Source organism: Haliotis cracherodii, unplaced genomic scaffold (assembly GCF_022045235.1).
Source record: "Haliotis cracherodii isolate W230 unplaced genomic scaffold, xgHalCrac1.p SCAF_12, whole genome shotgun sequence".
In the NCBI taxonomy this organism is placed as follows: Eukaryota; Metazoa; Mollusca; class Gastropoda; order Lepetellida; family Haliotidae; genus Haliotis; species Haliotis cracherodii.
Genome location: NW_027266267.1, coordinates 8,136,036 through 8,159,483, shown reverse-complemented (window position 1 = coordinate 8,159,483; position 23,448 = coordinate 8,136,036). Strand labels below are relative to the sequence as shown.

At 41.3% G+C, this 23,448-nt stretch overlaps 1 protein-coding gene across 1 annotated transcript; it reads right to left on the bottom strand.

Moving 5' to 3' along the window:
* Window positions 1-6,002: 6,002 nt before the first annotated feature.
* On the bottom strand, window positions 6,003-23,156 carry LOC139457503 (homeobox protein PKNOX1-like). The gene is made up of 10 exons (XM_071238890.1): window positions 23,070-23,156; window positions 20,136-20,265; window positions 18,600-18,686; window positions 17,825-17,996; window positions 12,739-13,131; window positions 12,398-12,527; window positions 8,976-9,130; window positions 8,299-8,375; window positions 7,718-7,965; window positions 6,003-6,537 (listed from the first exon to the last, which is right to left on the bottom strand). Exons 2-10 carry the CDS (start codon window positions 20,234-20,236, stop codon window positions 6,398-6,400), a joined length of 1,503 nt encoding a protein of 500 aa, XP_071094991.1. The 5' UTR covers window positions 20,237-20,265; window positions 23,070-23,156; the 3' UTR covers window positions 6,003-6,397.
* Between the last annotated feature and the right edge of the window lie 292 nt (window positions 23,157-23,448).

Genomic DNA, 23,448 nt, shown 5'->3' with positions numbered 1-23,448 from the left:
GGACAACTTGTTCTTATTTACAACATCTGGAAATTATGATTTAAACTAATGATTATTGCCTTAGAGACTTGTGCAAGTCTACAGGCTTCCCACAGACAACAGTAATGGCAACTTGGAACAAATATAGAAAATTACTAGCATGTAACTTCTTTCCAATTCTTCCAGTATATTTACAAGTCAGGGTTACCATCTGCTCATAAAGCTTGTACACTATAGCTTTACGCCAAATCAACCTGTATCAAAGCTGTCTAATATCCTTTTACTTCCCAGTTTTGTTTTTGAGATCACCCCTATACCTGTTTTGTGTTCTTATCATGCAGTAGACTTGATGGTATGAATTGAAAACCCCATAGCTTTGCCAGTTCGGTAATTCACCCTATCTAAATTAATAAATGGTTTCCCTCTATCCCTCTGTGTAAAGAGTGTAAAGAACTTGTATACATTTCCAAGTACAGATTCCATATTGTGTACCTTGGTTATGGCTATGCAAGTGTAATGTAACATGCATCATGGGAGCAATGTTAACAAAAAAAAACCGCTGAACCATTTTGTCCTTTTAGAAGATGCACATCTAGAATTTTCTCAAAATGATTTTTGTGCGTGGATTAGATGTTTTATGAAGACAACATTATTATCATTATAACTGAGTCACATGCGCATATTTCTATAGTCCGTTTCAGACTGTCATCATTGGACTTAAATAAATGTGAACATCCTGTTTTCGTTCGAATTTGTCTTCTGTTAGCCTGTCGATAGGATTCCTTGTGACTGAAACACTTTAAACCACAGGTAGGGCGATCGGTAGTTACTCGATATTTCAATAACAACAGTCTGTGAAAAATTATATCCTTTTTTAACAGGAAAAAAGCAGTTTTCTGGCATTTCCGATAGTACATCCATCTACGCCACCACCCCCAAATGAATTAAAGTAACTTTGGAAAGCACACTTGGGCTGTGACCCTTGCCTCCAGGTTGGTGGTTCAAGTTTAGTAAACCGCCTCCCTGGTCTAGAGGTAGAGCGTCATACCAAACAACGTTAAAAAATGGTACTTTTTGTTATCCTGCCTGGCGCTCTGCATTAAGGGGCTTAAACAAGGACTGGTCGGCTCGGAGTCAGTAAACTGTGTCTGAGTGGGGTATTCATGTTAAACTGCAGCATGGTATCTCAGTGGGTTAGCACTTTAAATCGGCATCAGTCCAGACTAGTACAAGCAGCCGCACAAACACACACACATACATGCACGTCACTATATAAGTCACGACAAGCGTAGGTTGCTTGAGACCAGTGAACATGAATGAATGAGTTGGGTTTAACGCAGCTTTTAACATTATTCCAGTTATATCACGGTGTGTCAGCTTAATGTGGGAGGAAAACCCGAAGTGATGCAGGTCTCAGACGTTTACCACATCCATGAAACCCACGAGCACGGGTATGGTGCTGACAAACCTAGAAACATAATCATGGCGAACCGGGATTCGAACACACAATCAAATGTTTCTGGCGTGCCCAAGGGACGCATCACTGCACAGCAAATTGCGGCGCCTTAGACGACTGGGCCACCCGTGCCCCCTCTTGAGACCAGAGAGCATAAAACAGATCTATTAATATGGTCTCTGTTCAGACCCCTGTTTTTATCTTGCTTATCCGGAATCCCTCCTTGTTGAATCCAGGAATAGTGCATTCTAAGACAGCAATGTCTGGGGAAGAAGGCAGTAACTATTAAAACTTCTTGGTTGACCTAAAAGGAACATGAGATATTTGTTTCAGGAGACGAGGAAAACAACAAACAAATGCTTATATATTTAGTTTTTATTCTTTTAAAAAAATTGCAGTGTATTTTTTCAATATACAATAATATACAACAGTAATTGTGAATGAATCTAACAAGCCGATTGCATAGTAATAACAAACCAATGGAAGACATTGCATGCCCTCGTAAAGCATCGTAATACAGTCCACAGAATTAAGTACACCATAAACACCCTGGTCTCATCAAGAACCAGTTCTACTTAAGTCAATACTTGTACAGGAGATTGCACCACAGATTTCCTTCGTTTTCTTAAGTCCGGGATAAAAAACCTTGTTGGTGAGTCAGCGAACAGGATGTGAGTTTTGTCCACTGCTTGTCAGCTTGATATGGGAGGTAAGCCTAACATTATACAGGCCTCAGACGTTTACCACTTTGGCCAGTATGAATCTGGGATTTGAGCCTACAATCATCAGATTCTGACACAACCAAGGGACGCAACTCTTTCAAGTTAAATACTCAATTGTGCCTTTTTTCTTTATCTGGTATCAAAGTATCGATGTACATTGACAGTCTGATTGTGTCTGTGTTTTCTTCTTGTTCTACGCCGCACTCAGCAAAACTAGTGACTGATATTATGAGCATCGACTAGTGACTGATATTATGAGCAATCTGTCTTGTCACCTCTTGCAACCAGCACAGGTTGTGCTTTGGATTTTTATAAGTTTAAAAAAACCAAACCTATTTTACATTTGGTTTCATTATCTTATTGACTTTCAGATAGGCTTGTGAGGAAAAAGATGACAATCCTTCATCAATAATTGAAATAAATAATCATAAGATACAATAACATACTTCCCTAATAAGTGATGCAAATCCGTCCATTCGAGATACGTCAACAGGTTTGATACCTCATAGTGACCAATAAGATTCACCAAAGTAGAACAAAACAAAGCTGACTCTATTGTAGGTGACATTAACTGTTTCAAAACTTTGGCAACACTTTTTTATATATACCAGTTCAAGGATATCGTAAGTCTGTGCTTATCGCTGCATTTGCAACGGGGCCCTGTAGTTCCAGAGACTAGCTGCAGTGCTATGACTGTCTTAAGTCCATGATTAAGTATAGGAGTTACGAAAGTCGTAGAATTACGATCATGTAATTACGATCAAGTTATTCAAAAGCTTTCTATTTCAAAGTTGGTAAATACTCAAGCCCTAGAACAGGCAAAGTGGTCTTAAATCATTTTCTCTTTCCTGAAAATCAAGGTTATTTCGTAAGTAAGAAAGTTGAAATATTGTTTTCAGCTGATCTCAAAGAAAATATCCAAGTCCACTGAAAACGATTCTTCTTTGCACATTTGCAGACTAGTGTTGTTACACAAACCAGTGGGTGAGTGAGTGAGTGAGTTGGGTTTAATGCCGCTTTTAACATTATTCCAGTTATATCACGGTGTGTCAGCTTAATATGGGAGGAAAGCCCGAAATGTCCCCGCAGGTCTCAGACGTTTACCACTTCAGTGAAACCCACGAGCACGGGTATGGTGCTGACAAACCTAGAAACATAATCGGGGTGAACCGGGATTCGAACCCACAATCATAGGTTTCTGGCGTGCACAAACCAGACTGGACTTGTACAACAGTATGACATTAATACCCAAGCGGTTATACCTGGAATACAAGAACTCTGTTTTGACTCTTACAAAATAAGACCTGTTACTTTGAGGTTGAAAACTACTAAAGCCAGTCCTCGTACATCAGATCTAGAGTCAAATAGCACCATCAGTTGGCCCTGGCATTATGCTGACAAGTGAGGAAGCCATCAAGCAGCACTCAAAGGCTGGAAGACCTCAAGTAACATGTGACCTAACTATGCCACAAAGGAATTCTATACACAACAGTATGAGTGAGTGAGTGAGTGAGTATGGTTTTATGCTGCTTTTAGCAATTTCCGCTTATATCACAAGCCATCGGCGTGACAAGCGAATGTTTTATCACCTGGCTACTTTACCGCCCCTCTATCATAATTACAAATGCACATGCGCAGAAAGCTCATGTGATGCTATAAAATAGTACAATAGTGTAAGCCTCGTTTGGACATAAGCAGACCTAGAATGGGTACTTGATGACTACCTTTTTCAAAGCTAAACCGGGCAAGAAATAGCAAGGATACAGGCTGGGGGAGTGAGTGAGTGAGTGAGTCTGGTTTAACGCCTATTTTACCAATTTTCCAGCAATATCGCATCAGTCTCGACACATTTACCCATGTGGCGAATCGAACCCGCGTCATTGTCGTGATAGCGAATTCTATTTTTCAGACTTTTATTTTTCAAAAATACGGATTTAACAAGGAAATCGGAAATACTAAACAGCTTGAGCAATACCAACGCGTTACAGGCACCATTACTGAGATCTCAATCAGGGCTAAAGCCAAAGAGTGCACAGCCCTTACTCTGTATACTCAAAAGCCTGAGCAACACCAATGTACTCCTGGCACCATTACTGAGATCTCAATCAGGGCTAAAGCCAAAGAGTGCACAGCCCTTACTCTGTATACTCAAAAGCCTGAGCAACACCAATGTACTCCTGGCACCATTACTCAGATCTCAATCAGGGCTAAAGCCAAAGAGTGCACAGCCCTTACTCTGTATACTCAAAAGCCTGAGCAACACCAATGTACTCCTGGCACCATTTCTGAGATCTCAATCAGAGCTGAGCACAAAGTCTTCATGGCCCTTATCCTGTATAGTCAACAGATTGTATTTTCATTTGGATCTAAAGCATATCACTACCTAGATCCACGAGTAATCATATCCATAGTCTGGGTCAAAACTAATAAACTCTTAAACAGTAATACCAAGATGTTTGTTGCCATGGTTTCTTCTGTTTGATTGTAATTGTAAAGACAGACATACCAACAGCGGGAGTGAATACCAGTGCATAATTAGGAGATAAACCTACTGTGTTGAAAATAGAGGATTGTTACATATACGCCAGCAATATGGCAGCAATATGGCAGCAATATCATGGCGGGTCAGTGAGAAGGGTTCTACGTTGTTTTTAGCAATACAGGAGCAATATCATGGCACCACACCAGAAATGGGCTTCACATACTGTACCCATGTAGGAACAGAAAACATGTTTTTGGTGTGACAAGCAAACGCTTTAACCACTAGGCTACCGACCCTCCCTGGTCTCGTCACCTACTCTAGTGACAATTGTATGTGCACAACTGACTAATTCCCCCGTTCCGAATGGACCCTGTATAAATTGTAAATAACACAAAAACTGGACAACAAGGAAAAACAGATCATGATTCAAAATGGCAGATAGTGTAAGTATCAAAAGGATAACTGTTTCTCTATCAATGAATCATTACTTGGTCAATTACAAAAACCTCTAACTTTCAAACACGCGGACCTGTCCGAGACCTCGTAACGTCCTCACGTTCTCCCAAAAGTGGACAACAAACTTGAACATTTAAAGCCAGTGTAAGGACAAGGGGAAGGCATGCACAAAACAACCGTCAGAGAAGATTAATCTTAAACGATGAGACCTGATACTTTTGATGGATTGAGTGAGCATGATTTGATGAAGCTTTTAGCAATATGTCCGCAATATCACAACGTCCCATTCCAGAAATGGGCTTCACACATCTACCCATGTGGGGAATCGAAACGGGGCTCTCGGCGGGATAAGCGAACGCTTTAACCACTAGGTTATGCAAATGCTTTTTCCGGAAAGATGTTCCAGTGTGTTGTTGAACCTAATCCTTACTACTACTTACATGGCAACTACTCACAAATGTAAGAAGAAACAAGAGCGAGAGTCTGACAATTCGGGTAACAGTCCCATCCATAAAATACTGGTGTTTCTAGCACCATCAGTTGTGTCAGTATTTCTCTCCATCATCTGTAACCATGGTAACAAGTCGTCAAGGAAACTTACCATATTTTTTGAAAAATATGAGATTATTATTACGATCTACAGACTGATATCTTAGGAAACCTCATGAGTGAGTGAGTGAGTTGGGTTTAACGCCGCTTTTAACAGTATTCCAGTTATATCACAGCGTGTCAGCTTAATGTGGGAGGAAAGCCCGAAGTGATGCAGGTCTCAGACGTTTACCACTTCGGTGAAACCCACGAGCACGGGTATGGTGCTGACAAACCTAGAAACATAATCGTGGCGAACCGGGATTCAAACCAACAATCATAGGTTTCTAGCATACTCAAGGGACGCAACTCTGCCCAGCGAATCGCGGCTTCTTAGACGACTGGGCCACCCGTGCCCCCAGGAAACCTCATGTGAAACATATGCAGGTATATATGCATATCTTTTGTAGGACTTGTTTGCACTGGAAAAATCACACTCGGCCACAGTCATCACTTGCTGAAGGGGTCCATGTTAGTTATAGCCGGAAACAAGAATTCTTTGTAGCCATGCCACATACACAGATTATTTACAAACACTCGGAAGGTAAAGATTCGCCATGCAAACACCCATTGAAGGAGGAAAACAAAGATGTTCGTTATAATTGAATATTGCATTATGGGACTTGGCATATCATAGGAAGCTAACATGATGAGAATGAACAATGACATGCTCACTTGGTGAGCAATTGTAACCATGGTAACAAGAAAACACATCTAACTGTCATCTTTACTGGAGTCCGAATCGTCTCCCACGAGCTCTGCCTCCATCTTGATTCCGTCGTCGTCTTGAGGGGAGCTGGAAGCCTGGTGAATATGTGGAAGTGACGTGATTATCTGCCCTTCTGATGTCATCACTGAAACAGAGTTATCTCCCTTGTAAACATACACCTGACATTCATGCAAATACTATTTTTAATTTGGTCTCAATTGGTATACTTCAACTGAACAAGAGTTATCTCCCTTGTAAACAACCCTACAACTTAGGTTTATGTATAATTTATGAAACAATCATTTTAACTGTCTCAATTCAAACTTGATCCAGTCTCACTTCCTTTCCTCACTGAAGCAAGAGTTATCTCCCTTGTAGACATCCCTCCAACTGAGGTTTGATTGTTTGTTTGTTTGTTTGTTTGTTTGTTGTTGTTAAACGCCACACTCAGGAATATTCCAGCCATATGATGGCGGTCTGTAAATAATTGAGTCTGGACCAGACAATCCAGTGATTGACAACATGAACATCGATCCACGCAACTGGGATACAATGACATGCATGAACTAAGTCAGCAAGCCTGACCACCTGATCCCGTTAGTGTCCTTTTACGACAACCATAGTCGCATGCATGGGTTGCTCCAACTGCCGTGACGTGTATAGAGGATATTTGGATTTTCTTGTCAAATAACAATAATAACAATAACAACAACAACAACAACAATAATAATAATAATCATAATGTTCTTTGATGTGATTGGTTGGATTTAATTGCTGTCCAACACCCACTCAGTAATGTTCCGGCTGGTCTGTAAATAACTGAGTCTGGGTCAGACAATCCAATGGCTAATATCATGAGCAGCAATCCACAGAGTTGAGATATGATGACACGTTATGAAACAAATCAGACTCAAGTCGCCTCCCACAAGCAAAGGTTGTCGTGGACCAATTCTAAAAATGAGTCTGGCCAAAGCATTCTTACCCGGCAGCACAAGCTGTTGTCCCTGTGACACAATGACATGCATTCTTACCCGGCAGCACAAGCTGTTGTCCCTGTGACACAATGACAAGCATTCTTACCCGGCAGCACAAGCTGTTGTCCCTGTGACACAATGACATGCATTCTTACCAGGCAGCACAAGCTGTTGTCCCTGTGACACAATGACATGCATTCTTACCAGGCAGCACAAGCTGTTGTCCCTGTGACACAATGACATGCATTCTTACCAGGCAGCACAAGCTGTTGTCCCTGTGACACAATGACATGCATTCTTACCCGGCAGCACAAGCTGTTGTCCCTGGGACACAATGACATGCATTCTTACCCGGCAGCACAAGCTGTTGTCCCTGTGACACAATGACATGATGCTGTTGCTGGTCGTCACACAGCTTGTCCATCGGGTCGTCCCCTTGTCCGTCTGGCGCCGGCAGTTGGGGTGTGATATTGGCTATACTGTCCGGCCAGAACCTCTGTTGGGGGCGGGTCTGGGGCTTGCTCTTTTTCGTCTTTGTGGTTTCGGGGTTACTGGCGTCTAACATGGGCTGCAGTATCCGGCGTCGGGCGTTGATGAACCTGTAGCAAATATTATTGTTTTAAAAGTTTGGGGAAGGTTAAATGGGGGTTAACGTCGCATTCAAGATTATTGCACTATTTTAGCGACGTACGTACATGCATGTGTGTATGACTGTATGACTATATGTATTTATGTACTTGTGTCTGCTTATACTTGTCTGGAAAAATGCCGGTATTATTGTATTGTATGTGACCGTAGGTACCCACGAGCACGGGTATGGTGCTAACAAACCAAGATACATAAGCAGGGCAAAGAAGTATCCATGCATTGATGTATCCCATGTGGAGAACAGAACCCCGATAGGAGGGTGCAGTGCCAGCTTGGCTACTCACCAATTATTTACTTGAAGCAGGGTCAAGTTCGTCTGACTGGCTATTTGTCTCTTCTCATCCTCCGTTGGGTACGGATGCTGAAACATCATGCATAATTTCTGAAACCTAGGATTCAAACCAGTGTCCAACAAGACCTATTGTTAATCTATTAATCTCCTTGTTGTTAATAATATTTGTTTACAGTTTTAACAATACCATTCATTACTGCAATCTTTGATTCTATGGTACATATCATTCTATGTACATTAATAATATCCTATCTGGGACAGTAAGTTGCATTTGATGACTCTCTCATACAAAACTGGCTTCCACAGGAGATATCACTTACAATGACATTGCATCACAATGCTTTGAAGACCATTGTGATGTCATTGGTAACCATCAGAATCAAATGACATCGCTAACCTCCCTGCCACTGAAGCTTTTTAACTGTACTTTTTACACAAAAGACACTGGTCATTACTGTTAGTTAAGTGAAAAGAATGATTTTGAATGATAAATAGAATTTCACTGTAGTACAGCACTTCTTGATGAAAGTTGAAAACGTCTCGGCAAGCTTTCGAGAATTAAACATTTATTGACTTTAATATTTCATATCAACAGATGCTCTGGTGAGATTCTCTATTTCCAAATTTGGATGACTGTGAGAGTGCTCCATCGTCAGTAACGGCACTTACCACTATGTGCTGAAACAGCCATGTCTTCATGACCTGAGTGGCCTGTTTGGGCAGAACTCCTCGCTTGCTCTTCTTTTTACCAAAGTCGTCATCATCAAACAAAGCACTGAGGTTGGCGGCCGACATCTGTGGTGGGACTTGGGGAGTCACAGGGGCTGCAACACAGACAAACTAAATCGTTTTAAATTCTGAAATATACTACCATATTTGTTGCTTAGAAAATAGACAAATGGTGGCATTCATTCAAACTAGTAACAGCAATTTTTATCTTTTTTCATAGAACAAACTTAGTAAATACCGTATTCGACGTAATAAGCGCCCACAGCGATATTTGCTGATAGATTGGCTAGTGAACAAAGCCCAATTAGCACCCCTTCCGATTGATCAATGTACACAAGACTTATGTATTCGGTATAATACGCACACATGTGTTATATGCACCCTTATTTCTGGGCAATTAAATTCTGGGGAAAATATATCTGTCGTACATAAACATTTCAGGCTGTCAGTATAAACCACAAAATTTATCTTTTGTTTCACCAAAATAATATTCTAATAAGAGCCCCCTATTTCTAATTTTGAGAGGGTCCCAGGCGCTTATTACGTCGAATACGGTACAAGTCGTGAAAAGTATATGAAACTTGTTGCAGTGGAAACCAAAAAACTATTTATCTAAAAAAATTCAAACCATCTAATAGCACCAGTCCACCATTAGGCCTATCTATGTGCCAAGTTTGGTAAAAGAAATAATGATGTTTTCAAGATCTGCTCCAGAAACACGCACTACCACTGTTAACAACCTACGTCAAAGTTGTTGCAAAGGTAACTTGAAAAATATATTTTTAAAAATTCCCCCCAAAATTCAAAGGTCACCTGTTCACCACTAGGCCTATTAATTAATCAAGTCTAGTGAAGAGACATGCGGTTTTCAAGATCTGCTCCGGAAACAAACATTACCGCAATATGCAGCCTTGTTAAAGTAGTAGCCAAACACTTGTAAAATGTGTTTTTAAAAATCCCAAATACCAAAAGGCACCAGTTCACCACTGGACCTATCTATATACCACGTTTGTTGAAGACATAGTGTACAGTTTTCAAGATCTGCTCTGGAAACGAGCATTTCTGCCATTTTCAGCCGAAATCAAAGTTGTTGCCAAACTATCAAAAGGGACCAGTTCACCATTAGAACTTTCTATGTACCAAGTTTGGTGAAGAAATATTCTACAGTTTTCAAAATCTGCATGGGGGGACGGACTGCATCCATTTTCATACCCCTTGCAGGATAATTAGATACCCCTTCTATCCTACTGTTTTCAGTAATATACACCAGAAAATACAGACTGTCATGTATACTTTCGGCCATAGAAGGAGGCGCTTATAAAGATTACTTACACAGATATGTCCAGCATTTGATCAGGGGGTGCCGTATGGAGCAGGATGTGTAATATGGCGATTAAGGTAAACATACAATTCCCCATGGGCACCAACAGACTGGAAAGCCAGTGTTTTATCAGACGCATAAAAAAAGCTGAATGCAAACAATGAGGAGTGGGAGTCCCGAGATACAAAGAAAAAAGGTTGAATTAATATGGTGAGGTGAGGTGAGGTGAGGTGAGGTGAGGTGAGGTGAGGTGAGGTGAGGTGAAATGGGGTTTAACTTCGCGTCCAAGATTATTGCACTTATATAGCGACGTGTGTGTGTGTGTGTGTGTGTGTGTGTGGGTGCTTGTACTAGTCCGGACTAATGCTGATTTATAGTGCTAGCTCACTGAGATACCATGCTGCAGTTTAACATGAATACCCCACTCAGACACAGTATACTGACTCCGAGACGACCAGTCCTTGTTTTAGCCCCTTAATGCGGAGCGCCAGACAGGGTAAGAACAAGTACCATCTTTTAACGTCTTTTGGTATGACGCGGCTTGGGATCGAACCCCGGACCTTCGCGGGGCTGACGCTCTACCACTAGACCACGGAGGCGGTCTCTGAATTAATAAACCAACTCCATTGCGCTGAGGTAGCTGCACATTGACTCTACTGTCCTACTCAGACTTTCTTCATTGAATCACTCAGTTTTGTTTCAAACACAGAAGATTCCACTCCTGTCTTGATCACGCCTATCTGAGACAGAGGTGTACTACACTCACCGATAGATGTACTGACTTGAGACACAACAGGTGCCCCGACCACGCCTATCTGAGACAAAGGTGTACTACACTCACCGATAGATGTACTGACTTGAGACACAACAGGTGCCCCGACCACGCCTATCTGAGACAGAGGTGTACTACACTCACCAGTAGACGTACTGACTTGAGACACAACAGGTGCCCCGACCACGCCTATCTGAGACAAAGGTGTACTACACTCACCGGTAGATGTACTGACTTGAGACACAACAGGTGCCCCGACCACGCCTATCTGATACAAAGGTGTACTACACTCACCGGTAGATGTACTGACTTGAGACACAACAGGTGCCCCGACCACGCCTATCTGATACAAAGGTGTACTACACTCACCGGTAGATGTACTGACTTGAGACACAACAGGTGCCCCGACCACGCCTATCTGATACAAAGGTGTACTACACTCACCGGTAGATGTACTGACTTGAGACACAACAGGTGCCCAGACCACGCCTATCGGAGACAAAGGTGTACTACACTCACCGGTAGATGTACTGACTTGAGACACAACAGGTGCCCCGACCACGCCTATCTGAGACAAAGGTGTACTACACTTACCGGTAGATGTACTGACTTGAGACACAACAGGTGCCCCGACCACGCCTATCTGAGACAGAGGTGTACTACACTCACCGGTAGATGTACTGACTTGAGACACAACAGGTGCCCCGACCACGCCTATCTGAGACAAAGGTGTACTACACTCACCAGTAGATGTACTGACTTGAGACACAACAGGTGCCCCGACCACGCCTATCTGAGACAAAGGTGTACTACACTCACCGGTAGATGTACTGACTTGAGACACAACAGGTGCCCCGACCACGCCTATCTGAGACAGAGGTGTACTGCACTCACCGGTAGATGTACTGACTTGAGACACAACAGGTGCCCCGACCACGCCTATCTGAGACAGAGGTGTACTGCACTCACCGGTAGATGTACTGACTTGAGACACAACAGGTGCCCCGACCACGCCTATCTGAGACAGAGGTGTACTACACTCACCGGTAGATGTACTGACTTGAGACACAACAGGTGCCCCGACCACGCCTATCTGAGACAAAGGTGTACTACACTCACCGGTAGATGTACTGACTTGAGACACAACAGGTGCCCCGACCACGCCTATCTGAGACAGAGGTGTACTGCACTCACCGGTAGATGTACTGACTTGTGACACAACAGGTGCCCCGACCACGCCTATCTGAGACAGAGGTGTACTACACTCACCGGTAGATGTACTGACTTGAGACACAACAGGTGCCCCGACCACGCCTATCTGAGACAGAGGGGTGCTCCCATGTATCACAGTCGCTGTGGGGGTCATGATAGGGGCTTGTACTGAAGGCGTACTTTGAATCTGAGAAAAGATAACAAATCACATGAACATAACAAGTTACTATGGTTAAACAAAATTAAACAAATTAGCTAGTGAACAGGACCTGGTTCAGGAAAGCAGTGGTCAATATTCTGAGCATCAAACTTGACCAGTGGATACCAACAAGGTAACCATGGCAACAGGACCTCGATAAGGCAAACCTCGGGTCAATGGTCTGGCGTTGCAGTCTTACCTGAATGGGTTGTGCTACTATTCCTTGAGGCGTGTGCACCATCTGATAGACTGTATTCCCCGATACGATTTGTCCTTGGTTTATAGTTGCCATGGAAACAGTAGGCTGGGCTATCCCTTGCTGTATCACGACATTGCCATTAACAGAGGTCACGACCCCAGGGGTCATGACCTGTTGCTGAACCTGCATCTGATTGGCTTGTTGACTAGGCTGGGGTGTTCCCGGCAAGGGCGGTGATGAATCGTCGTATATGTTATCTATACGCAGCAGGTTCTCGCTCTGCAGCTTTCCCTTCAAACACGCGATATAGCGTGTACAGAAGTCCTTACACAGTTCATTCACTTTCTCCAACTCTAGGAGATGAATTCGTAGCACTTGTATCGCTTTTACCATCTGAAAACGAAATTGTTATGCAGATCATGATGTTTAAACGTAACACAATGACAGGACACAGTATTTGCTGCTAAGTCATGCCGCAAACATGGCAATATAGCCACATATAACACACTATTAGTTAGGTGAGGTGAAAAGGGGTTTAACGTCGCGTCCACGATTATTGCACTTATATAGTGACGTGCATGTATGTGCGTGTGTGTGTTCGTGTGGCTGCTTGTACTAGTCCGGACTGATGCCGATTTATAGTGCTAGCTCACTGAGATACCATGCCCCAGTTTAACATGAATATCCCACTCAGACACAGTATACTGACTCCGAGCCGACCAGTCCTTGATTTAGCCCCTTAATGCCGAGCGCCAGACAGGGTAAGAACAAGTACCATCTTTGAACGTCTTTTGGTATGACGCGGCCGGGGATCGAACCCCGGACCTTCCGCTCTCTGGGCGGACGCTCTACCACTAGACCACGGAGGCGGTCCACAATTAGTTTAGACATGAGGGAGTGATTGGCTGAAGGCATGGGCCACACATCTAATTGAGCTGGTTATGGATAAACATGGGCTATAGTGTTTATAACCTCTGACTTAGCTTACAACAAACATGGGCTATATTGTTTATACCCTCTGACTTAGCGTTCAACAAACATGGGCTATATTATTTATACCCTCTGACTTAGCGTTCAACAAACATGGACTATATTATTTATACCCTCTGACTTAGCGTTCAACAAACATGGGCTATATTATTTATACCCTCTGACGTAGCTTTCAACAAACATGGCTATATTGTTTATACCCTCTGACTTAGCTTTCAACAAACATGGGCTATATTGCTTATACCCTCTAACTTAGCTTTCAACAAACATTGGTTATATTGCTTATAGTTATACCCTCTGACTTAGCTTTCAACAAACATGGGCTATATTGTTTATACCCTCTGACTTAGCTTTCAACAAACATGGGCTATATTGTTTATACCCTCTGACTCAGCTTTCAACAAACATGGGCTATATTGTTTATACCCTATGACTTAGCTTTCAACAAACATGGGCTATATTGTTTATACCCTATGACTTAGCTTTCAACAAACATGGGCTATATTGTTTATACCCTCTGACTTAGCTTTCAACAAACATGGGCTATATTGTTTATACCCTCTAACGTAGCTTTCAACAAACATGGGCTATATTGTTTATACCCTCTGACTTAGCTTTCAACAAACATGGGCTATATTGTTTATACCGTCTGACTTAGCTTTCAACAAACATGGGCTATATTGCTTATACAGTAGTTATACCCTCTGACTTAGCTTTCAACATAGCTATATTTCTTATACTCTCTGATTTAGCTTTCAACAAACATGGGCTATATTGTTTATACCCTCTGACTTAGCTTTCAACAAACATGGGCTAATATTGCTTACACTCTCTGACTTAGCTTTCAACAAACATTGGTTATATTGCTTTTAGTTATACCCTCTGACTTAGCTTTCAACAAACATGGGCTATATTGCTTATACTCTCTGACTTAGCTTTCAACAAACATGGGTTATAGTGCTTATAACCCCTGACTTAGCTTTCAACAAACATGGGCTATATTGCTTATACTCTCTGACTTAGCGTTCAACAAACATGGGCTAATATTGCTTATACTCTCTGACTTAGCTTTCAACAAACATTGGTTATATTGCTTATAGTTATACCTTCTGACTTAGCTTTCAACAAACATGGGCTATATTGTTTATATATATGACTTAGCTTTCATATATTCATGGCCAGCTTCACTGTCTCCAGTGCTGCTCACATTACTGGACTTCTGGAAGTATGTTCTGATAGATGGGGGGGCGGTTGGGTAGCCTAGTGGTAAAAGTGTTCGCTCGTCACTCACTCACTCTGATAGATGGTTGCTTCAAAACTGACATTTTACATTCATAGATTCAAATTCTTTTCCATATGGTCAGTGAGCAAATCAGTCGATAAATTCAACTTGTCACTATTATGAGCGACACATTAGCCAGTGACGTATCTGACGTCTGGTTTGTTGGTTTGTTGTTTAGCGCGGAACTCAGCAATATTCCAGTTATATGACGGCGGTCTGTAAATAATCGAGTCTGGACCAGATAATCCAGTGATAAATGTCATGAGCATCGATCCACGCAATTGGGATCGATGACAAGCATCAACCAAGTCAGCAAGCCTGACCACCCGATCTCGTTAGTCGCCTTTTACGACAAGCATAGTCACCTTTTACGGCAAGCATGGGTTGCTGAAGACCTACTCTACCCAGGAATCTTCACGGGTCTGACGTTCCATGAAACATCACAAGATTGTGTACACAGCATGTGGTCTTCGTACCTGATTTATGGGCATGAGAACAGACCTATTTACGTTGTTTACTTCCGGTAACCGATTTTAACCTGCCCCACACGATAGGAGTAGACTGACTGACTTACTGATATAGAAGATTTAACGTGCGCTTTCCGTCTGTAGCGTATTTTGCACACGGGCCTGGCCAGACCATTTAGTGTATTCCGAAAAGGGTGAAAGTGGTGTGTGCAACCCAAGAGGGGGCTTTTAGGGGCTGCTTAATTATATTGAATTTTTGGAATTTTTAAATTTGGAATAAATGACAATAATTACGGTAAACTAATACAACCAAAATGGCTGCCATGCACTTGTTGTGGCAATGTCACCTGACAATAAACGTTACCTGCACCAGGTATAGTTCGCCTGCACTGGTCCAGTTTGGATATGGCAAAATCAAGCTGACATAGCTTTCAACTATAGTGCTTACAGCCCTGACCTGACAAGGACCAATCAGTGTCAAGACTCCCACTGTCACAATCCCCCAAGCTCAGTGATCAGCCCAGTGGGGCTTTTCAGGTGTCAACAATCTCGCTAACTAGACCCTTTTTAACAACAGTATTTCTATAAAGTCTAATCACTTCTTTCCAATTGAAACAGGGCACAAAACAAAATGTAAAAAAAATTAGAAAAAGGAAGAAGAGTGATGATGAGTTTCATATTAATTTAAATGTGATTACTTAACAGCATCATTCTCCGACTTAAAACTTGTTGAATTAAGCAAAATGTTTTTATTTCTGGGTTATAAACAATCCCTCAAAATCCCTGAAATAAGCTTAGAGCTACCCATATCCAAATCAGAGATCAAAAGTATCAACAAACGAAAAATCACCCCAAAATGGCATAACCTCTATCTAAAATCAAATAGCCAAATTAAAAAAGTTCTCAAAAAACCCTTAACCAAACCAAAAACCCTTCATCCATCCAAAAAAATCGATAGAATAATCACTAAACAGGACACACCAACCTAAATAGCCACCTCAAAAAAATTAAAAAACACGCAACAGGAAAGTGCCCACACTGCAAACACCTAGAAACCCCAGTACACGCACTCATACACTGCACCCACTACCTAACACACTGAAACTACACTACAAACCACCCTATATCTAAATAAGGCTCTTATTCTAGAAGCAATCCTAAACCCACAAAATAAAATAGAAAAATTTGAAGCCTTAGGCGTATACTTAATCAAAACAGGACTAATAAATCGCATTTAAAACCCCAATAAACTACCAAAACCAGACCACATAATCAAACTAACAAACTTCCATACTCAGGTCCCTTAGTTCGTCCCCCAAACCCTCTTGGCATTTTTTCCAAATTTCCAAAATTCTATATAAGCAGCCACTAACACCCCTTCTGGTTTGCCAAACAACTTTTTCCCCTTTTCGTAAACACATTAAATGGCTTGGCCGGGCCTGTGTGCGAAATACGCTGCAGTCGGAAAGCGCACGTAAAATCTCCAATATAAGTAAGTAAGTAAGTCAAATTGAAACAGGGCACAAAACAAAATGTATAAAAAAATAGAAAAAAGAAGAAGAGTGAAATACTCTGGAATGTATGTAAGCAACAAACTTGGATGATGAGTTTCATATTTATTTAAATGTGATTACTTAATAGCATCATTCTCCGACTTAAAACTTGTCGAAATTAAGCAAAATGTTTTTATTTCTGGGTTATAATGCACAAAGAAATGTCTCTGGCCTTTTCTGAACCAGCAAATTTGTTAATTTTGAACCCTGCTTGTTTTTCTGATGTGAATACTCTTCCTGCAAACAAGCTAAGAGAATTAGAGTTCAGTTAAACAGTAAATTTCAGTCAACATCAGTTAATTTTAATTCAGTTCAATTAATTTCATTTCAGTTAATTTTAATTAGTTTCCTTTCATCTAATTGCGATTACCGTCTTCAACGTAATAAGCACCCATGGCGCTCTCAAAATTAGAAATAGGGGGCTCTTATTAGAATATTATTTTGGTGAGAAAAAAACAGAATTGAAAGATAAATTTCATGGTTTATGCTGACAGCCTGAAATGTTTATGTACGACAGATATATTTTTCCAGAATTTAATTGCCAATAATAAAGGGTGCATAGAACACATGGGTGCTTATTATACGCAAATAGGGGAAGGAAGAGGTGTTAATTGGGATTGTTCACTAGCCAATATATTAGCAAATCTCAATGTAGGTGCTTATTACGTCGAATACGGTAATTCTATTTTAATTAATTTCAGTGAGTAGATGTTGGTTTTCCAGGTGTCAGCCAAGTAATCGAACCAACAGGACTCTGTGTAAGTGGAAGGCGGTGTGAGTCTGACACTACTTACCAAATTATCAAGTTCGTTATCATCGCTGAAAAAGGCCTTGCGCTCCTTCTCCTGGTGCTGGACGAAGGCCTGGATGTCCACGTCAAAGCTCTCGGAGGTCGGGCAGTCGTGGGAATGGGAGGCTTGCTCACATTTCTCAAACAGTAACGCCATAAGCGGAAACAATGGGTGTCTGAAAAACATACAGAATTCCGTTAACTTAATGCCTTAGATTTGTATAACTGTTCTAAATATATAGGCTTGACTCGGAAAGTAAATTAGCTAGTAATTGTGTTTCGGAAATTAGCTCCTTTGTATGCATGCTGAAAAAGCTTCATTGGGTATTTACACAAGCTGCTTCTATACATTTGAGTTTTTTCGTTTAATGCATCTGTTTCTGTACGCAAGTTAATTGAATGTAATTGGGTTTTGAATATATATATATTATTTTTTTTTTTCACACACACAAACACACACCCACACACACAGTATTAAATAGTTAAAGGCTTGCTTTTCTTAGTAATTGAACATCTTTCCATCAACTGTACCAAACTGTTGACAACTCGTGTTTGTTCGGTTTTAATGTATATATATAACCCACGTATATCAATAATACTTGATAAATATAATTTGGCTTCTATTACTTTGTACTGGAGCGTTATTAAAATAAGTCAGATGACTTTTTAGCCAACCCAGATGCATTTATGGCACAAAAATATGTATAAATCCAATCCCATGTGCATGCATGTTGCTATATAAGTGCAATAATCTCGCCTCCCATTACTTAGAGTAATACCTGTATATGGCCTGTTTATAATTTTCCACCTGGAGAGTCTCGGCCTCGGACACAGTCGCAGGTTGACCAACTGTTATGATGGTGGCTCTGAAATTAGAATAATTAAAAAATGAGCGAGTGAGTGAGTGAGTGAGTGAGTGAGTGAGTGAGTGAGTTGGGTTTATCGTCACACTGAACACTATCCCAGTTATATCACGGCGTGTCAGCTTAATGTGGGAGGAAAACCCCAATTGATGCAAATCCCAGGCTTTTTTTTTAATTTTCAGGATTTTTAACCAAGGGCAGATAACTCTACCCTGTTTCTCAAACCCAAAAGGACACACTGCACATGGCGCACAACATCTCTCGTGTCTGCTGGTTGTGTGTGTGGAGATTATAAGGCTTTTTGAGGATTGTCGATTTCAGTTTAAACATTGTTATCATCATACTACTTTAAAATAAAACGACATATTTACACCGGAGACAACTATGCTTTTCATGCATGCAAATGAGCTTGGAACCCCGCCCCCTGCCAAAAACAGAACTGTAATACTTTGGGCTTTGGGGATGAAAGGGGCTGAAACATAAAACACATGCAAAGAAGGGTAATGTGATTTTAACGTTCAGCTATCAATATCCCAGCAGCAGCATAAACCTGGGACAAGGGAGGTAACTCTCGACTGTCAGACCACATGAGAGTGAAAGCTCACAACTCCACTAATCATGCCATAATACTGCTTAATTTCGCTTGTATTTTAAAATACAAGAAAATATCTTAAATGTCTTGCGTATCATGTTGTATGAAGCGCTTGACACTAATTAGTTTCACTTGTGATAGCAAAAACATAACATTCTGTTGGATTGATACACAATAAACAGGAGTCAACGGGAGATGACATGTCCCCGGTCTGGTGCAATTCGGAAATGGAGATAGGCTACTTATACCCCACTATTGGTTCATTGCCATTCAGTGAACAAAAAAAAAATGTATCAAGTCATCAAAAGGCACCAGTTCACCACTAGACTGATCTGCATAGCAAGTTTCATCAAGATATATTTAACAAGTTTTTACTTCTGCTCTGAAAAAGCACTACCCTCTTTGTCAGTACGGGTCAACTTGTGGTCATGAAATTTAAAAAAATAATAATTCCAAATCATCAAAAGACACTTCATCACCAGACTGATCTGTATAGCAAGTCTCATCAAGAAATATTCAATGGTTTAGGAGTTCAGTTCCAGAAACAGACAGCAGATGGACATGCTGTTAGCTATTATGAATATATCCCCCATTTTACAAACCAGAGGATAAAAAGAAACAATTTCTGTTACCATGGTTACAGTCACTTGGCTGTTTTGTGGGACATAGTCGCCTGACTAAAACATGTTGCCTAAAAATGATGACGCACACTTCAACCAGGACTATTTCTAGTACATGGATTTTAGGAGTAGTTCGGAGAATAATTGCATCCAACACGTAGGTAGGCTTGCTGTGCCAGGTAAAACCAGGGGATCTGTCCCCCTACGATATGGTTGACCTTGACTGTGATCGTCACTCACCCTCCAACATCCTGCACAACGGAGGTTCCAGCTGCCACAGCCTGTGCTTGAGCCAAGATCTGTGCTTCCTGATACGATGGGGGCTGGGGCACCACCGACATGGCCCCGCCCTGCGTGTGTCACATGTAGCCTGGGGGATGACAAGAACCATGTTAACGTACACATTACAGTGAGTAGCCCAGACGCCTAAGCCTTAGGTGCAGCGATTCGCTGTGCAGCATTGCGTCCCTTGAGCACGCCAGAAACCTATGATTGTGGGTTCGAATCCCGGTTCTCCCTGATTATGTTTCTAGGTTTGTCAGCACCATACCCATGCTCGTGGGTTTCACCGAAGTGGAAAATGCCTGAGACCTGCATCACTTCGGGCTTTCAGCCCACATTATGCTGACACGCTGTGATATAAATGGAATACTGTTAAAAGCTGCGTAAAACCCCACTCACTCACTGTTAAATGTTGCAGCTATATGAGAGTGTTTGTCAATAATTGAGACTGGACTAGACGAAGCAGTGATGACATTGTGAGCGATGTACAATGCTGTTAGGTTCAATGACAGGCTCAATACATTATTGTCTGAAGTTCCCAATACGTTTAGAGTTTTCTGATGTATGTGTGTTTGTGCAGACAACCCCGTTAAAATCCAGGTAGGGTTGGTTGGTTGGTTAGTTTGTTGTTTAACGCCGCACTCAGCAATATTCCAGCTATATGACGGCGGTCTGTAAATAATCGCGTCTAGGCCAGACAATCCAGTGATTAATATCATGAGCATCGATCCACGCAATTGGGATCGATGACATGCATCAACCAAGTCAGCAAGCCTGACCACCTGATCCCATTAGTCGCCTTTTAAGACAAGCGTAGTCGCCTTCCAGGTAAGTAATAGGTCTTCAGCAACACATACTTCTGTAAGAGGCGACTATGCTTGTCGTAAGAGGCGACTAAAAGGATCGGGTGGTCAGACTTGCCGACTTATCAATGCTCATATCAATAACTAGATTGTCTGGTCCAGACTCGATTATTAACAGACCACTGTCATATAGCTGAAATAGCAGCATTAAACAACAAACAAACAACATAGAAATTATCAGCTGAGTGTGTTTGAGTAAATTAGTGTGAATATCATACACAAAAAACAAATTTCTTATGCGAACATTTGGTAAACGTAGTTCATATTATTATTCCAAACATATAAATTGAGTGAGTGAGTGAGTTGGGTTTAACGCAGCTTTTAACAGTATTACAGTTATGTCGCGGCGTGTTAGCTGAATGTGGGAGGAAAGCCCGAAGCCAAACATATATATATATATATGATACATGATGGTAATAGTTCTTTTTACAAATTATGTCTTTCTTAAAATAATTGAAATTTAACATATCTCTATTCACCGTAGTTACTTAAGAGACTGTGTAGGAATACAAAGGTTGAGCGAACTGCCCCATTTATGATATAGTATTGCCTGATGACTTGCAGCCACGTATGGTCACATAAACACTAACACATGTGAGGATACCATGAACTATAGATGTAGGGAAATTTATGCAATAGGTTTGTGCTAGGGGACCTCATTTGCATATTTATTTGATGATGATACCAAGATATTTGGATTGGTTTATCACATCGATGGAAATCCATTACATGATTAAATATTAAGTCCAGTTGTAAGAATATTTACATATTTATGTGAGAAGTCATTTTTCTCCATTATTATTGCAATTAACATATTTGTATGTTGACAGGCTAGTTTGATTTAATCAACATTGTCAGAATTATATAACAATGCTAACTTGGGATTATGAATGCTTCTAAAATTCTGACACTGTTGATTAAATCAAATTGAAAAAAAAGAAGTTTTAATTGGCAGATGATTGGATTTGTTGAGATTGTTTATTCGTTTAAAGTTCCGCTCCCCATTACGTATAGTAAACATTTGAATGTGATGAAATAAAACACGTAAATCCGGATCCCGTCTCCCACAAAATAAATCCGACCAAACACTTTTAATCTGACAAAAACCTTCCAACTCCCCTCACACTGTTACAGGCTAAACCGGCAGGACCCACCATGCATCGCTGCGTGCAACAACCATCACGTTCTCCACAAAACACTTCAGGTCTACATAGACCGCCATTGCTGGGCTACTCGGTTTTCACCGCTGCGAGGTAGATATTTACGCCGGCACCAATCAAGTGTAGAGAACGTTCTCCTGTCAATCAGTCATAATTAATCCACACAAAACTCATCACCAAGGTCCACCCACAATCATCACTGGTTGTCAATCACCCGACAGTGACGGTCGCTGTCAACGTGCGGCCGTTCAACCCACAGCGAAAGCGACGATTGTTCTTCTGCATTTCTGTAAACTGTTGGACAGTGTTTCTCAATTTATTCAAGCGCGATGTGATGTTGGGTAGTATTTGGTTTCATTTCACTTCCTAAAGTCAATCGCATATTTACTCACGACTTTCCGTCACAAACCCCCAAAGTTTACAATAAAAGTCTATCCCTTCACGCGCTTAGGTTACCATAATCATGAGAAAATAACAGATTGCGCCTTTAAGATTCGATTTACTAACTCGATGGCTAAGAAAAACATTATGCTGTCTAATATATCACCACATACTGTTTAAGCAGAATTAATGAACGGCTATTTGCAAGCGTTTATGTAACCCTAAACTACTATGTCCTCCGATATAAGGAAATATTCATCTCGAAACTCGCCGCATTTCTCTCCGTATCTAAGTAGCTAAATCGCCAGATAAAATAAACACACAAAATGGCCAGAGACGATCGAAATGCCAGCGAAACATTCCGACTACGCACCGGCTTGTTCAATCATGACTATGTTAATGAATGACATTAATTCAGCTCGGAAGATAAATGGAAATTGTGGAACTAATTCTGAGGAGGGAATACTGCTTGGTTATTGGCAGCTTACCTTGCAAAGCGACAGTGTCACTCTTCGTCAAAATGGCGCGCGTCAATTAGCGATACTGCCCACCCCGTCACGTGACCTTGACGTCACTCGCACCTTGCAACAAAGGCATGCACGGGAATGGGAGTGCGTCTACAAATCCCAGCACCGGTTACCTCCCTTATATTATTAAACATTGCAACCTCACAGCGGTATTGTACACGTGCATTAGTCAGTCTGGACAAAATAATCCCGTCTGGTTGTTTTGACCCATTTTACATCATGCCGAGATACAACTTTTTCAGCAAACGTTTGCGAACACGAGAAGCAAAATATCAAAACTCGTAACGTCTGATAAAAGTCGATTTTATAACTGAAAGGCGAGTCGTAGCTCGGGGAAGGC

Coding starts and splice junctions, on each gene's coding strand:
- LOC139457503 (XM_071238890.1), bottom strand. CDS start 20,236: ATGTCGGTGGTGCCCCAGCCCCCATCGTATCAGGAAGCACAGATCTTG. Junction 17,997..18,599: donor TATAAACAGGCCATATACAG/GTATTACTCTAA, acceptor TATGTTTTTCAG/ACACCCATTGTTTCCGCTTA. Junction 6,538..7,717: donor ACAACAGCTTGTGCTGCCGG/GTAAGAATGCAT, acceptor ACTCTGTTTCAG/TGATGACATCAGAAGGGCAG.